Below are 16,915 nucleotides of genomic sequence, written 5' to 3'. Positions count from 1 at the left end.
CGCGTCTCCCCGGGGAGAGAGAGGGTGGAGCCGGGGCTGTGTGCGTGAAGCACGGCGACTGGAGGGGCGGGAGCGCTGCCCCGGGACCGCAAGGTCACCTAAGAAGGCAGAGTCCTGTGAGATTGTCAGCTGACTTTATAAAACTTACCTCGTACTGTTTGCGAAGATTATTCACCGTTTCCTCTTTCTTCACAATGGCTGATTTTACACTAGATAGAAAACAATGTCAAGTGGTTGTTATCATGTATGTTGAAATCGGTTATCGCTTACTGTCTAACAGATCAGTTCTGTAGTTTGCTATTGAATGCTTCACAAGAGCATTCAACAGCACGTTAAGAACTAAAGGTTCTAATGAAGAATTCCATCTCTCACGCTAATCTTCCAATTTCACATGTTGCCCGATCTACATAATTATATATGGAGGAAGGAACTGCAGATGCTGGTTTAAAGCGAAGAAAGACACAAAATGCTGGAGTAACTCAGCGGGACAGGCAGCATCTCTGGAGAGAAGGAATGGGTCACCCATTGTTTCTCTCCAAAGATGCTGCCTTGTCCGCTGAGTTACTCATTTTTTGTGTCTTTGTACATAATTATATACATTGTTTGACTCAAGTAGTAGCATTTGAGTTCTATGTTGACCTCTTCCCACCTTCATTCTATATTTTTTCCTTTCATTTGCTTATCAACATGTCTGTGCCTTTTGCTTTAACTACTGTTGGTAATGCAACTTGGTAAAACATCCCATTACTATGGAGGAGTTGCTGCCTTACAACGCCGGAGACCCGGGTTCAATCCTGGCTACGGGTGCTTATCTGTACGCAGTGTGTACGTTCTCCCCGTAACCCTGTGGGTTTTCTCCGAGATCTTCAGTTTCCTCCCACACTCCGACGACATACAGGTTTGTAGGTTCAGTGGTTTGGTATTAATGTTAAAAAAATGTCCTAGTGTAGGATAGTGTTAGCGTGCGGGGATAGCTGGTTGGTGCGGACTCGGTGGGCCGAAGGGCATGTTTCCATGCTGTATCTCTAAATCTAACTAGACTAAAAGATCAAATAGAATCTGATCTCCTGCAAAGTTTCTTTGCTCTATTTTGTTTTAAATGTCCCCAACATGTCACCTCCAAACCTCTCTTTCCCGAGTATAGTATTTCTCTGCTCTTCAATTCTATCCCTCTACAGATGTAACCGACTTGAAGATAGGACACATTCATCTCCAACATATAGACGGGGTCTTCTTCAAGAATAGGGCTTCATCAAAGCTCCAAATTAAAAATTAATCTGAAGAAGGTTGTCGACCAAAACATGGCCCGTCCATTCCCTCCACAGATGCTGGCTGGCTGACCCGCTGAGTTACTCCAACTTTGATTACTACTTTGATTAGTACGGGTGTCAGGGGTTATGGGGTGAAGGCAGGAGAATGGGGTTGAGAGGGATAAATCAGCCATGACTGAAAGGCGGAGTAGACTTGATGGGCCGAATGGCCTAACTCTGCTCTAATCACATGAGCATTTTGTGTTTGGCTCAAGATTCCAGCATCTACAGTTCCTTGTATCTCCAAATAATAATCTGGTCCTGGAGTATTCAGTGGACTGGTGACGGCTTGATTGTAATCATGTGTTGTCTTTCCGCTGACTGGTTAGCAGGCAACAAAAGCTTTTCGCTGTACCTCGGTACACGTAACAAGAAACTAAACTCAACTCAAAGATACACACAAAATGCTGGAGTGACTCAGCGGGACAGGCAGCATCTCTGGAGAGAAGGAATGGGTGACGTTTCGGGTCGACACCCTTCTTCAGACACATTTAAGAAGGCAGAGTCATGTGAGATTGTTAGCTGACTTTGTAAAACTCACCTCGTACCATTTGCGAAGATCATTCACCGTCTCCTTCTCTCTCCAGAGATGCTGCCTGCCCCGCTGAGTTACTGTGGCAATTTGTGTCTATCTTCGGTTTTACACCAGCATCTGCAGTTCCTTCATAAACTCAATCTCAATAAGGGCTTCTTTATCCAACCTTGTCTTTCCGCTGACTGGATATAGCATGCAACAAAAGCTTTCCGCAGTACCTCGATGCACGTGACAATAAACTCAACTCAATCTCAATGAGGGTTTCCTTATCCGACCTTGCCCCATCTCACCGTTTATGGACCTCCTCCAGCTCCTCCTCCTTCTCCCGGGTGATTCGCTCGACTTCCAGGCGATGTCGTGCCCGCATCTCGGACATCTCGGTCTTTAGCCGCTTATTTTCCTCTTCAGTGCTCACCAGCCGGTCCGCAAACTCCTGACGTATCACCTCCGCTAGGCTCTTCCGCTCTTCCGTCAGCCTGTCTTTGATCTGGTTTCAAAGCAAAAGAAACCTACAATCAACTCCACAGCCGCAATAATCACGATGATTTAGTTTAGTTGAGAGATACAGAGCAGAAACAGGCCCTTCGGCCGACCGAGTCCGCACTGACCAGCGATCCCTGCACACAAACACCATCCTATACACACTGGGGACAATTTAACATCATTACCAAGTCAATTAACCTACAAATATGCACGTCTTTGGAGTGTGGGAGTTAACCGGAAATCCCGGAGAAAACCCACGCGGTCACAGGGAGAATGTACAAACTCCGTACAGACAGCACCCGAAGTCAGGTTCGAACCCGGGTCTCTGCTGCTGTGAGGCAGCAACTCTAACGCTGCGCCAACGTGCGTTCCCATAACCCACTTGACCTTTAACGGGATGAGTGTGCGCAACAATACTAAACTGGTTCTTGCACGTGTTGTTCAAGGCCCTGAGGATTTGTAACCCCAGATGCAACAAATATCTCAGGCATTGTATTTGACTGCTTTCTTTGTACACACCCGCACGCTGGAAGTACTTCTGAAGAATGGGAAATGGAAAAAATAATAGAGACAGGCAGGTATGTTGCCCGAAGCAAGAAAGCCATAGACAAGGTTTTCGTATTTATTTATTATATCTGACAGATGAAACCTAGCAGTGTGAAGCTAGGCCAGATAAGTACCTGCCACTGAACGGCCCTCTCATCAGCTAGAGAGCTGTCCTGGCCTCCCATCTACCTCACTGGAGACCTTTGTGGGCCTACCGTGGTAAAGACGTATGGGATGCTTGCCTATATTGATCGGGGCATTGAGTGCAAGAGGCAGGAATTTATGTTGTTGCATTTGTAGTACTGAGGAAAAGTGTTTGCAAACTATCCAAGCAATTAAACTGACTATCATCTGGCAAATGCGGTGATCTGTGAAGCCGATGAACGAAGTCACATGTCAAATGTCATAGAATTCACATGGAAATGGAGAAGCGGTTTAAGAATCCAAAGTAAATATTGGACTTTGACATTTGTTAAAGTTCTTTGCACATCTCACACCTTCAATAGAAAAGCACAGTAAAGACTTTTGACAGATTTATCACTTCTGAGTGAATGTCCCTATAATCCAAGTGCGGAGTTGAAAATAATTTGATAATTAATTTGGACATCCGGTGGTGCTGTTACCAGCTGCCTCCGCCCACGGGCTGGTTGTCTTTAATTTTGTGTTATGTTTAGAGTGTGTTTTTTTTGTTTTTTAAATTATTTTATGTGGGGGAAGCGGGTAGGGTAAGGGGGAAACCTTCCTTCAGTCGCTTCCTGGTGAGGATGCGGCTATTATCCAAGTCACGTCCTAGCCCCCCCCCCCCCCCCCCCCCCCCCCTTGCGGCCTACCAACTGGATTGGCGCAGCCTTTCCTGCCGGGACTGGATCAGAGCTTCAGCAGCTGCGGCACTGCGCTCGATACATCGCGGAGCGGGCGAGGCCTTACCTGGGATCGCCGCTTGGAGCTCCGGAATGTTGGGCCGCTGCTCCAACATCGCGGAGCTCCCAGCGCAAGCGGCGCTGACTTTAACATCACGGAGTCCTGGGACCCTATGTCGGGGGTCGCCAGCGCGAATCTCCGCCCAGCGCAGCCTGTGGACATCGGGAGCCGCGGACTCCGGTGGAAGGTGGCCGATTCAGAGGTCCAGGCCGCTGAGGATGTTCTCCCGTTCGTCGTTAGGGTTCCATCGCTCCCAGCGCGAGGGCCTGAACATCGGGCCGCCCGTAGCGGCGACTACGGGGTGCTCGGGAGGCCCCGACCACGGGTGAACATTGGGGAACATCAGTGAGGAGGTTGACTAGACTTTGGTTCCTTCCCTCACAGTGGGGAACTTTGGTGCCGCTGCGGGGATGTTTGTGTTGTGGACTTCTGTGTTCTGTGTTATTGTGGGGTTTTTTATTTTATTTTTTGTATGACTGTAAGGGAAAGATAATTTTGTTGTCTCTTAATTGAAGACAATGACAATAAATTAAATCAAATCAAAATCAAATCAAATAATTAATAATGTACCACAGGGACAGTGGCTGGGAACTTTACTGCTTGTGAAATACACTAACAACTCGGATGTTAGTGTATTTGGACCGGTCTGGACTTTTCCCTGGGTCAAAAGAGGCCGGGGGGGGGGGGGTCCTGATAAACGTATTTAAAATTATGAGGCGTTGAAAATCAGAATATTTTTCCAAGTTGGTATGGTTATCAAGAGGACATAGACAATAGACAATAGGTGCAGGAGTAGGCCATTCGGCCCTTCGAGCTAGCACCGCCATTTAATCTGATCATGGTTTAAGGCCAGAAGAAGCAGATTTAAAGGGGGGTAAGAGGGGTTAGATTATTTTTTAGACAGAGAGTGGTTGCAGGAAGATCTGGTTATAATCGAGATGCATTTCACTGCATTTAAGAAATATTTAGCCAGGCATTTAAACAGGCAAGTCATGGAAGGATACACACCTAATGCAGGCAAATAGGATTAGTGTGGATGGGCAAACCAGTCAGCAGGGACATGGTGGGCTGAAGAGCCTGTTCTTGTCATGTGCAACTCCGTGACTCCAAGGCAACTCCAAGTTCAGCTGCCATCTCAGTGGTAGTTGCTCAGTTCATGACTTTGCTCCACATTTCCCAAAGTAATGCCACTGGAAGGCCTTACACTGCTAACTGCCCATCAATAGTGACGTGTCCATTATTATAGCAGTGTAGTTACTGGTACGCTGAGAACCACTTATTTCCACTTAGGACCACAGGGCTTAGCCTCAGAATAAAAGGATGTACCTTTAGAATGTAGATGAGGAGGAAGTTCTTTAGCCTGAGGGTGGTGAATCTGTGGAATCGCCACAGATGGGAGTGGAGGCTGAGTCATTGGGTATTTTTAAAGCAGAGATTGAGAGGTTTTTGGTTAGTAAGGGCGTCAAAGGTTACGGGGAGAAGGCAGGAGAATCGGGTTGAGAGGGATAGATAGATCAGCCATGGTTGATTGTCGGAGCTGACTCAATGGGCCAAATAGTCTAATTCTGCCCCGATGTCTTATGAACATTCTTTCCCCACATCCACAACTATCAAGCTATAGCTACTCTATGTAAATCAAGAATTTAATCTTCCTCCTCGCCTTAGACAAGATGAACAAGGCCAATTGCTAAGAGTCTATACTGGAACCAGAGGCAAAATAAAGCAGCCTGTCACAAACGCGGAACTCAATCAGCCAGCTTTGGTACTGAACGTTAGTCACTGAGTAAATAGGTGACAGACTGCCACCCAGGCAAGAAATGACAAACACAAACACTCAACGTTACCTTTCTTATATCTTCTATCTCCTGTTCTTTATATTTGTACAGTCCCTTGAACCGGATGGTTTCTCCCTCTGCTTCCATCAAATGGGTCTTCAGTTCATTACACCTTTCCTGCAGGCTGCGTTCTGAATGCTCCAGTTCCCTCAGTTCCGATTCATACTTCTGACGAACATGCTTAATCCTGCAATAAGGTTGGTTTTACATAACTGGACTGCACTTTGGGACAATGGTTTTATATATATTTAAGCATCTGAATATTAAAACTGTGTGGCTGCTGGCTGGCTGGCTGTGTGTGTTTCTGACTTGTGGCTGCCAGCCTTTGATTCGTTGCTACGCCAACGTCAGACCCAGAAACGCCGACTATTTTTCCATTTCGGTAGAGATTTCACTTTTCATTCCAAGTATCCACTCCTCATTACATTTCGTCGTGTTTATGTACACATTTTTAATAAAATCCTTCTCCCCCCCCCCCCCCCCCCCCCCCCCCCCCCCCCCCCCCCCCCCCCCCCCCCATACTCACTCATTTTGTCGCCTCCTGCTGGCCAGCGACCATAACGGCTGCTGGCGCCCGCATCTCGCCTCAAAGACGCCATTTAAAAACAGCCACACTGCTGATTCCTGAGCCGCTTGAGTTGGAGGACCACGTCTCCTGTGGGGGCTACGGGTAGGGAACGGCTGCGTTGGGGGAGCAGACCCAACGGGTCTGCACTTGGTCTAGTATTATATAAGCATCTGTGTGTGTGTGTGTGTGTGTGTGTGTGTGTGTGTGTGTGTGTGTGTGTGTGTGTGTGTGTGTGTGTGTGTGTGTGTGTGTGTGTGCATGTACATATACACATACACACACATATTATATATATATCCAGACACTTTTGGATGTGGTGCTTTTAGGATTGCACAAAACGTTATTCACATTATTCTCTTTATCACGTATCTATACACTGTGCATGTCTTTCCGTTGACTGGTTAGCATGCAACAAATGTTTTTCACTTTGCACTTTAATATACACTTGACAATAAAGTAAGCTCAAACTCAAACTGAATCTGAAAATCGTTGATCAAAATTATCCTCTGCTTCTGGTTACCGAAATTCCTGCATGCTTATCAACGCATTTTCTCCAGTTTTTATAGGTTTCTATCTTCTTAACAAATATCCTCTGTAGTATCTTGATTAATAACTTCCAAAGTTTTATTGCAAATTTTTTTTAAAGTTTATCGGCAAGAATTTAATCAAGTAGGTCAGCCTTTAACACATCCACATGGGCTGCCTTGAGAAATGACCAGCTTACAAATTCAACATTTATTTTGTTCCTGATTTCCCCCTGCAGTAGTTTTCTCACCACCAATGCTAGGCTGACTGATCTGTAGTTTCCAAGTTGATCCATTTCCCTTTTGATACATGAAGAAGGTCTGTGAAAAGGTTCCAAACCGAAACGTCACCTATTCGTTTTCTCCAGGGATGCTGAGTTACTCCAGCGCTTTGTGTCCATCTTCCCTTTTGACACAGACGGCATCGTCAGGCCTGGCTGACCCCTACATCAACGATCAAGTGCCGCCGCCAGGAAAACAGGGTCTTTAAGGGCGAGATAGGACTCGATATTTTCAAGAACTACTCCACCATTCTATCATTCTAACCCCATTCTCCTGCCTTCTCCCCATAACCTCTGACACCTGTACTGGTCAATAATCTTTCTATCTCTGCCTTAAAAATATCCACTGACTTGGCTTCTACAGCGTTCTGTGGCAAAGAATTCCACAGATTCACCACCCGCTGACTAAAGAAATTTCTCCTCATCTCCTTCCTAAAAGAACGTCTGGGTACAAGATGGCACAGGAAATGAGGGGACTCTGTGCGTACTGCACTTTCTACACTGCAGTCACTGCACTATAGTACTTTTTAACTTCATTTCTTTCTTTCACTACAAGCTTCATATCATGCATTTCTTTTGAAAGAACAATTGCTAAATACTCTGGGTGCAGACGAACATTTCTGGCATTTTCAGATTTTATCTAATGTTTTCATCACTTTTATTTTTCCTCAATCTCATCACTGCAATATGTGGAATATAAACTTTTTCACGGCTGCTCTTTGTACAATTTACTGTCCTCTGATCTCAGTACTACAACTTCCTACTTTTCCTGGTCCCCATCCAACTTCCAATTACCTAAACTCGCATCTATTCCACAATAACATGTACAAAAGACAGATTCAGTCCAAGCTAAATATTCAATAAAGGCCTCATGAAACGGGGCTGGAGATATTTACGATGAAACATTTCCACTTTTACTATAAATCCCCCTTCACAGTGTATTGATATCAAATTTCTACTGTCATATTCTCTCACTTTTGCTTCTCCTTAACGTTGCGAACCTATGCAAAGGTGAAGATAAATGCTGAGTAACTCGGGCAGCATCTCTGGATAGAAGGAATGGGTGACGTTTCGGGTCGAGACCCTTCTTCAGATCTTGGGTCTCGACCCGAAACGTCACCCATTCCTTCTATCCGGTTGAGAACATAGAAAATAGGTGCAAGAGTAACCATTCGGTCCTTCGAGTCAGCACCGCCATTCAAGATGATCATGGCTGATCATACAAAATCAGTACCCTGTTCCTGCTTTTTCCCCTATATCCCTTGATTCCATTAGCCCTAAGAGCTAAATCTAACTCTCTCTTGAAAACATCCAGTGAATTGGCCTCCACTGTGGCTTCTGTGGCAGAGAGTTCCACAGCAGAGAGTTACTCCAGCATGTCTATCTTCGGTGGAAAGCAGCATCTGCAGTTCCTTCCTACACTATGCAAAGGTGAAATAGACTGATCATGCGCCACTATTTAAAATACAAACATTTACAAAAGAAAGTTTGAAATGTTCTTACGTATTTTCAGTGACCCTCTCACATTCTTGCTTCGAGATTCTAACTTCTTCCTCCAGGCGCTGAATAACCAGTTCAATCTCCTTGTCCCGTCCTTTACGTACCTCTTCCTTCAATTCTCGTTCACGGGCAAGTAGCCAAGCCTCCTACAGAGGAAGAATGGGTGAATCTCACACAGTGCCACCCAGGTGTTCCTTTACAATGCTCAATTTGGCAGCCACAAATCAAATTATATTTTTGATACAAATGTCCGACTGTTCAAGTAACAATTATCCCAATGTGGTATTAATCAGGAGTCTCCTGCCTTTATCTTTCAAAGTATTTCACAGAACTATTCCTTTCAATTCATATTTTAGAAACTTGATATTTTACTTCAGAAATGGGCGGAACGGTTGCACAGCAGTAGAGTCGCTGCCTTACAGTGCCAGAGTCCTAGATTCGATCCTGACTATGGGTGCTGGGTGTCTGTACGGAGTTTGCACGTTCTACCCGTGACCGCGTGGGTTTCCCCCGGGTGCTTCGGTTTCCTCCCACACGCCAAAGACATACAGGTTAGTAGGGTAATTGTACATTTTCCCCAGTATGTGTAGGATAGATAGTGCTAAGGGCCTGTCCCACTTGCATGCGATTGCATGCGTTTGGCGCGACCAAACGTGGTCACTTGAGGCATACGGGCACCGTATGGCCGCACGGGGCCGGTCCCACGTAGAAGCGCGGAGTTGTGCGGGGCTGGTCCCGAGATTGCGCGGGGCTCCGAAAATCTGACAGTGTCCAAAATCTTTGCGCGGCAACGACCTGTCGGCACGCAGGCACATTACTGTCGTACGCAGCGTCTTGACGGTGTACGCAGCGTCTTGACGGCATACGCCTAGCGCGTGGCGTTGCGAGATTACGTCACCGCCCGGCGTGGCGTTGCGTGATGACGTCACCGCCCAAAGCCATGCGAGGTCCAAATTCAGTTGGCCCGCCTCCTGCCCAACTGATTGGTAAGTATGACGCAAATTACGTCACTCGCAAACTTAGCGTGTACTTCGCTTCCGTTTGGTCGCGCCAAACGCATGCAATCCCACGCAAGTGGGACAGGCCCTTTAGTGTGCGGGGATCACCGGTCGGCGCAGACTTGGTGGGCCGAAGGGCCTGTTTTTAGCAATGTATCTCCAAACTAAACTAAAAGATGAATTCATCTTGATCACAGAAGGTGGACATGGAATGAAGCTCCGCCTACATTTTACACAGGTTTACCGAAGTTAATGTGATGCAAGTATCAGAAGTGAAATCTCGGTATAATTGATCAAGCTGAATCCGCTAATGGATTGTGCATTTAGCCCGTCTGGCTGTGGACAAATTTCTACCTCACAGTTACAGGTAACTCCGCATTATGAAGAGTGATCTTTGCATTCCTTAGAAACATGCTTTGTTGCAATTTTCCATAATATAACGCAAAGCACCATAGTCTGCGTTTGCATCATGAAAAACAAGTGTTAATTTAGTGTTGATTTATTTATTTGTTTTCAACATAAATTCCACAATTTTTTACCCAGTGATTTATGAATTATGTAATGCTGAATTTGCAGAACCCAAATAGCAGTAATGTGGGGTCGCCTGTATTACAATTAACTCTAGATGATTATGTTCTTCCTGATAAATTATAACAGATAAAGAGTTATATTCTGGAGAAACTCAGCGGGTGAGGCAGCATCTATGGAGCGAAGGAACAGGTGACGTTTCGGGTCGAGACCCAAGGGTCTCGACCTGAGACGTCACCTGTTCCTTCGCTCCATAGATGCTGCCTCACCCGCTGAGTTTCTCCAGCATTTTTGTCTACCTTCGGTTTTTCCAGCATCTGCAGTCCTTTCTTAAATAAAGAGTTATATTCTGGTGCCTCACTTACTGCTCATGTTATATATCATCAGAAATCTACAAGAATCAGTGTAAACGAGGTCACTGCAGCAGAGGCCCAGGTTTAATCCTGACCTTGGGTGCTGTTCGTGTGGTGTTTACAAGTTCCACCTGTGACCACTTGAGTTTCCTCCCACATCCCAGAGACTTGCAGGTTGGCAGGTTAATTGGCCTCTGTAAACTAACCCCCGTGTGTACGGAAGGAGTGAATGCAAAAGTAAGACAGCATAGAGTTAATGTTAACGGGCGATCGATGGTTGGCATGGACTTGGTGGACCGAAGGGCCTGTTTCCATGCTGCATCTTTAAAACGTAAAACAAAGTGCATTACGGACAGCACTGTTGTGCTGGGAACATAACATGAAAACCTGGTCCACGAAAATGCTGGAGGAACTCAGCGGGTGCAGCAGCATCTATGGAGCGAAGGAAATAGGCAACGTTTCGGGCCGAAACCCTTCTTCAGACTATTTCCTTCGCTCCATAGATGCTGCTGCATCCGCTGAGTTTCTCCAGCATTTTTGTGGTACCTTCGATTTTCCAGCATCTGCAGTTCCTTCTTAAACAACATGAAAACCTGGTCTCTGTTCTTGCTGCCTCTCCTTTCCCTGCTTCTGTTCCAGGAGTGAGGGTTCAGGCCGCCACTGGTGCTCCAGCAGCAATGAAATGGTTAAAGTAATCCCCTCGCCACATGGCTAACCAGCACCACTATCTGCTTGTGTGTCAAAGAGGACTCTCTTGAACTTCCACAGGTGCAGAGAACATATTGCATCACGGCCTAGTTCGGCAATTTGAATGCCCAGGAGCGAAGAAGACTACTAAAAGTGGTGAACACTGCCCGGTCCATCACGGGTTCCGACCTCCCCACCATTGAAGGAATTCACAGAAGCCGCTGCCTCAAAAAGACAGCCGCATCATCTGAGACCCACACCACCCTGGTCACACAATCATTTCACCCCTGCCATTGGGAATAAGGAGCCTGAAAACTGTAACGCCCAGGTTCAGGAACAGCTTCTTCCCTACAGCCATCAGGCTATTTTACTTCGGAGTCACGTGAGTGACTACGTGAAGAAGGGCCGTCCGTCTGCGTGCGCGTCATTACGTCTGAAAGCAACGCGCGCAACGGACGGGAGCGGCACTGCGTCCTCCCAGCCGTTGGGATTTAGAAAAGGCGGCAGGTAAGAAGAGTTGAACTACTTACCCTGCGTTTTTTCTGTTTAGGCCAAAGAAGTGATTTTTTCTTTCAGAGGCCAAAAATGTCAAAGAGAAGGTCCGCGGGGAAACCGGCTGCCGAAGACCGCAGCATTCCCGGGAGCGGACGACGCTCATTCTCACCGACATTGCCGCCGGCATTAGAACCGGCAGCAGCAGACTTGGTGCAGGAGATCAGCACCGTGGTGGTCCAGACGGGACGTAACGCCACCCATAAGTCTGCCAGACCCGTAGACTCGGATGCGTCCGGGGAAGAGGGATACCCTCCCTCATCGGGAAGCGTCCGAGGACGACTCTCCCATATGGAGCAGCTGGTGGAGAAGCTGCTCCATGATAATGATAAACTCCGGAGAAAGGAGCATTATCAGCACGAGTCCTATTTACAGGCCGTGCCAGAACCCTCATACTCTGGGCAGCAATATGTCTTCCCCATGGAAGGGGGAAGCACATACGGGGACTACCCGGACTCAGAGTTTGGAAGCACAGGGGGGGAACACTCCCAGGGGGGACTGGAGGAAGTACCCCTACAATCAACCAAATATGCGATCTCCACAGCACTGGGAGCACCATTGGATGAATACCTAGCAAGGAACATAAACTACTTGGCGTCTCATCAACTGAAGGATCTTGTTATGGAGGAAACCCTAAACAGGTACCCCCCTCCCGGCTATAAATTCAAAGTTTGCTGCACTTTGCAAAGCCAGCGACACCCAGCCGGCAAACTACCTGTTTGGAGAAGACCTGTCTAGACAGGTACGGGACCTGGATGATGAGGCAAAAACAGTACGCCTCATAACAAGAGGTCAGCCCACACCCAGGGGCCCAGCCACAAGATTCCACCCCTACAGCTCTCGCCGTTTCACACCAAGAGAACCAGGCACACGAGGAAGGTTCACCTCTGAGACAAGGTCTTTTTTAGGGGCAGGCCCCAGCAGACCGACAGCGAGGATGAGGAGAGAGCAACCACTAGCTCTGCTCCCCAAACCTCGCGGACGAAAGCCAGCACCACGACGCCAGTAAACAACAGAGGTAAGTCAAACCAGTTCCTTAGGGAACATACCAAACATACCTCACTTACAGGTGGGTGGAAGGTTGAAATACTTCTTAAAAGAATGGTGTTGGGTTACTAAGGATCCATTCATACTACACAGTATAGAAGGATTCAAAATTGAGTTCAATTTAAATTTATCACCACCACCAACACATTCTAATACTCGCACATATGTCTTTTCCCAAAAAGAGACAATGGATATACAAAATGAAATAGAAACACTATCTGACAATAATGTAATTGAGAGGTCATATACAGAACCTCACCAATTTATATCCAACATTTTTCCAAAAGAGAAAAAAGATGGAGGGATCCGTATTATTTTGGACCTTACGGAACTAAATACATATGTGCAATACAAACACTTTAAAATGGACAATTTTGGAACAGCAACTCAGTTGGTTTCCAAAAATGGCTATATGGCATGCATCGACCTAAAAGATGCATACTATTCGGTGTCAATTCACAAAGAGTATAGGAGATATTTGAAGTTTACCTGGATGGGTCAATTATGGCAATACAAGGCTCTACCAAATGAGTTGACATCAGCCCCTAGACTGTTTACCAAATTACTCAAACCAATTCTGGGGCTGTTAAGATCTCAAAATCACATAGTCATGGCATATTTGGATAACATTTTCATCTTTGGAGTCACCAAAGAATTGGCAGAAGCAACAGTCAAGGCAACCAAAACCCTGTTAGAGAAACTTGGGTTCCTAATCCATCCAGTAAAATAAAAGTTAACTCCTACCAAGGTAATTGATTATCTAGGATTTACTATAAACACAGTAACCATGTTGGTGACTCTGCCAAAAGGCAAACAAAAAGACTTGAGGAAAGCCTGCAATGATCTGATAGGAAAACACAAACCAACTATCAGACAAACAGCTAGTGCTATTGGGAAATTGGTAGCTGCCTTTCCTGCAGTACGCTACAGACCTTCGCACTACCAGCATTTACAGCGGGCAAAGGAACGAGCATTGAAACTACATGCAGGTCAGTTTGGCAAATCAATGCGGTTACCACCAGAAGCCATTATTGAACTACAATGGTGGATGGCAAACATAAGACTCAGCTCAAGGGAAATCTTTATTGAGAGCCCATCAGTGTTTCTCCAAACCGACGCAAGCGGGTTAGGATGGGGAGCCACTAACACAGACAGGAGCTGGGGAGGCAGATGGAATGAGCAAGAGTCAACTATGCTCCAACAATATGGAATCAATTACCTAGAATTGTTGGGGGCACAATATGGACTCAAGTCTCTCTGTAACAACATGCAACAAGTGCATGTTCAAATTCAGATTGATAACACTACGGCGGTAGCATATATCAATCACATGGGTGGTGTAAAATCTATATCCTGCGACAGATTATCTAACCTCATTTGGCACTGGTGCATTGAGAGGGATATTTGGGTCACGGCAGTATATCTACCAGGAAGATATAACACGGTGGCAGATGCAAGGTCACGAATGTTTAATGATAACATAGAATGGATGTTGGATCGTACGGTATTCAATGAAATAACAATACGATTTGGCACTCCAGATTTGGACCTCTTTGCATCTAGATTGAACCATCAATTACCCAGATATGTGTCCTGGGAACCAGACCCAGGAGCAGAGTCAGTGGATGCCTTTTCCTTAAACTGGGGAGGAATGTATATCTATGCATTCCCACCATTCTGCCTCATAAACCGATGCTTGGTTAAAATCAAGCAAGACAAAGCCACAGGCATTATAGTAGTACCAGATTGGCCTACACAAGCCTGGTTCCCAAAAATATTGGGGATCATAGTCCAGCCATTAATGGTTGTACCTAAGAGGAGAGATCTCCTAGTAAACCCAGTTTCAGGGAGCAGCCATCCACTTTCAGACCAGATTGATTTGTTGGTTTGCAGATTCTAAGGAGGCCATTTCAAGACATTGGATTATCCGAACGAACTGTGGATGTCATCACAAAGGCATGGAGGGAGAGTACCAAAAAACAGTACGCCACTCATATTAAGAAGTGGGAAACTTTCTGCCATGCAAACGAAATAGCCTACAATACAGTTCGGATAACGGATGTTTTGGAGTTCCTATCAAGCCTGTATTATGACTATAAATTAAGTTATAGCGCAATCAACAGTGCCAGATGTGCACTATCCTCCTATTTGACACTGGAGGCAGGGCACGGGCCGATAGGAACACACCCCTTCGTAATAAAATGAATGAAGGGAATTTATAATTTGATACCCCCAAGGCCTAGATACACGGACACATGGGATGTGAGCGTGGTACTGACCTTACTTCGTCAGTGGGGACAACCAACGGCCTTATCTTTATCTAAACCTACATTGAAAGTAGTTATGCTGATGGCGCTAATAACAGCCCAAAGAGTCCAGACACTACAAAAACTACGACTGGACTACATGACCAGCAACATGAATAATATAACATTCATTGTAAAGGCACTGGAGAACATGGATAGGTCGTGATTCGGGTCAAGATCCTTCTTCAGTCTGAAGAAGGGTCCCGACCTGAAACGTCACTTTATCCATATTCTCCAAAGATGCTAGCTGACCCACTGATTTACTTTGTGTCTTTTTTTGTAAATCAGCATCTGCAGTTCCTTGTTTTTTCATCTTATCCGATTATGGTTTGTTCCATAATCCCTATTTACACGATTTTAAACTCGGCCTAATAAGTTTTTTGCAAAAATACTTTCTTGGTTGAGCATAATGTAATAAGCCACAATCACAGTTTGTACACATTAACAACATTAACTTACCTGTTTCTTCATATAATTTTCTTCCCAGGCCTGTTTCTCAATTTCTAGTCTTTCTTTCAACGACTGAACTTCCACCTGATCAAATTAACACAGAGAAATATTAGAAAGCAGATTTAACTTCCGCATATGTGCATTTGACTGCAAACCAATTCAAATATGTGAAAAGGATCTCAATATTGCTCCTGTATATTAACAGACCAAATAAAGATATTTGTGACAGTTTTTAGCCAATAAAAGCAGTAATCAGCTATAAAGGGCCAAGTGCAAACTGGGATGACATTTTCTTCCAACTAATGGGGCGGCACGGTGGCGTAGCGGTAGAGCTGCTGCCTCACAGTGCCAGAGCCCTGGGTTCCATCCTGACTACGGGTGCTGTCTGCACTTTCTAGCTGTGATCGCGTGGGTTTTCTCCAGGTGCTCTGGTCTCCTCCAACCATCCCAAGACGACCAGATTTGTTGTCCTTGGGAAAAAATTGCAAATTGTCCCTAGTGTGTGGGATAGTGTTTGGTTTGTGTACGGGGATCGCTGGTCAGTGTGGACTCGTTGGGGCGAAGGGCCTGTTTCCATCCGCACTGTATCTCTAAACTAAAGAGTTTTGCCTCCTTTCATTCAGCAAGGCTGCATCCACATTTCTCTAAAATATCTTGCAGTCTTGGGAAGAATGCTGATAGGTTATTTATCCACTGTAAATTGCCCCCAGTGTCCAGTGAGTGGGTGAAGAAGTGGTGTAACTTGGAACGAGTGTGAATGGGAGATTAGATGGTCAGCGTGGACTTGGTGGACCGATGGGTCAGCTTCCGTGCATCTTTCAACTAAAGTATTTATCTCAAGAGGTTTTTTTACCTGGTGACGTCTTTCTTGTTCTTCTTTTGTCTTTTCAAATTCCTCTTTGAGGGCTTTGGTTATAAGGGAACAGTTCTGTTCCAGCTGACTTCGTAGCTCGTCCAATTCAGCTCGTTGCCTTCATGAAAAATAATCAATTGTAAAATTGACTGCGCTTAAAACAGAGGAAGGGTTTCGCCCCGAAATGTCGACTGTCCATTTCCCTCCGCATTTGCTGCCTGAACCACTGAGTTCTTCCAGCTGTTTGTACATAACACTGGTTGTAGCTAGAGCTACTCATTTTAGCTAAGTTTAGTTTAGAGATACAGCGTGGAAACAGGCCTTTCGGCCCTCCGAGTCCACACTTATCAGCAATCCCTGCACACTAACACTATCCTACACACTAGGAACAAAATAACAGTTATTTTTACCAAAGTACATTAACCTATAAGCCTGTACGTCTTTGGGGATGTGGGAGGAAACCGGAGAGTTAAGTGGGAGAGTCTAGGACCAGAGGGCACCAGTTAGAAGGCTTAGAGTGAATATCACAACAGTTTACATTTAGATTTTAATGTTCATATGTTCGATCAGAATTAGGCCATTCGGCCCATCAAGTCTACTTCGCCATTCAACTATGGTTAATGATCTTTCCCTCTCAA

The 16,915-nt window shown here is 45.7% G+C and overlaps 1 protein-coding gene across 3 annotated transcripts in view; it reads right to left on the bottom strand.

Moving 5' to 3' along the window:
- The window catches only part of cep131 (centrosomal protein 131), a 78,354-nt gene that overhangs the window by 1,821 nt on the left and 59,618 nt on the right, over positions 1-16,915 (bottom strand). For all 3 annotated transcript variants that reach the window (XM_033044224.1, XM_033044225.1, XM_033044226.1), the window contains 6 exons: positions 16,278-16,395; positions 15,434-15,508; positions 8,507-8,649; positions 5,640-5,817; positions 2,136-2,332; positions 149-209 (listed from right to left, as the gene is read on the bottom strand). In XM_033044224.1, the coding sequence (XP_032900115.1) occupies positions 149-209; positions 2,136-2,332; positions 5,640-5,817; positions 8,507-8,649; positions 15,434-15,508; positions 16,278-16,395 (772 nt within the window). The remainder of the gene's footprint in view (positions 1-148; positions 210-2,135; positions 2,333-5,639; positions 5,818-8,506; positions 8,650-15,433; positions 15,509-16,277; positions 16,396-16,915) is intronic.

This window comes from Amblyraja radiata, chromosome 26 (genome assembly GCF_010909765.2).
Source record: "Amblyraja radiata isolate CabotCenter1 chromosome 26, sAmbRad1.1.pri, whole genome shotgun sequence".
In the NCBI taxonomy this organism is placed as follows: Eukaryota; Metazoa; Chordata; class Chondrichthyes; order Rajiformes; family Rajidae; genus Amblyraja; species Amblyraja radiata.
This window is presented reverse-complemented; position numbering and strand designations above follow the sequence as displayed.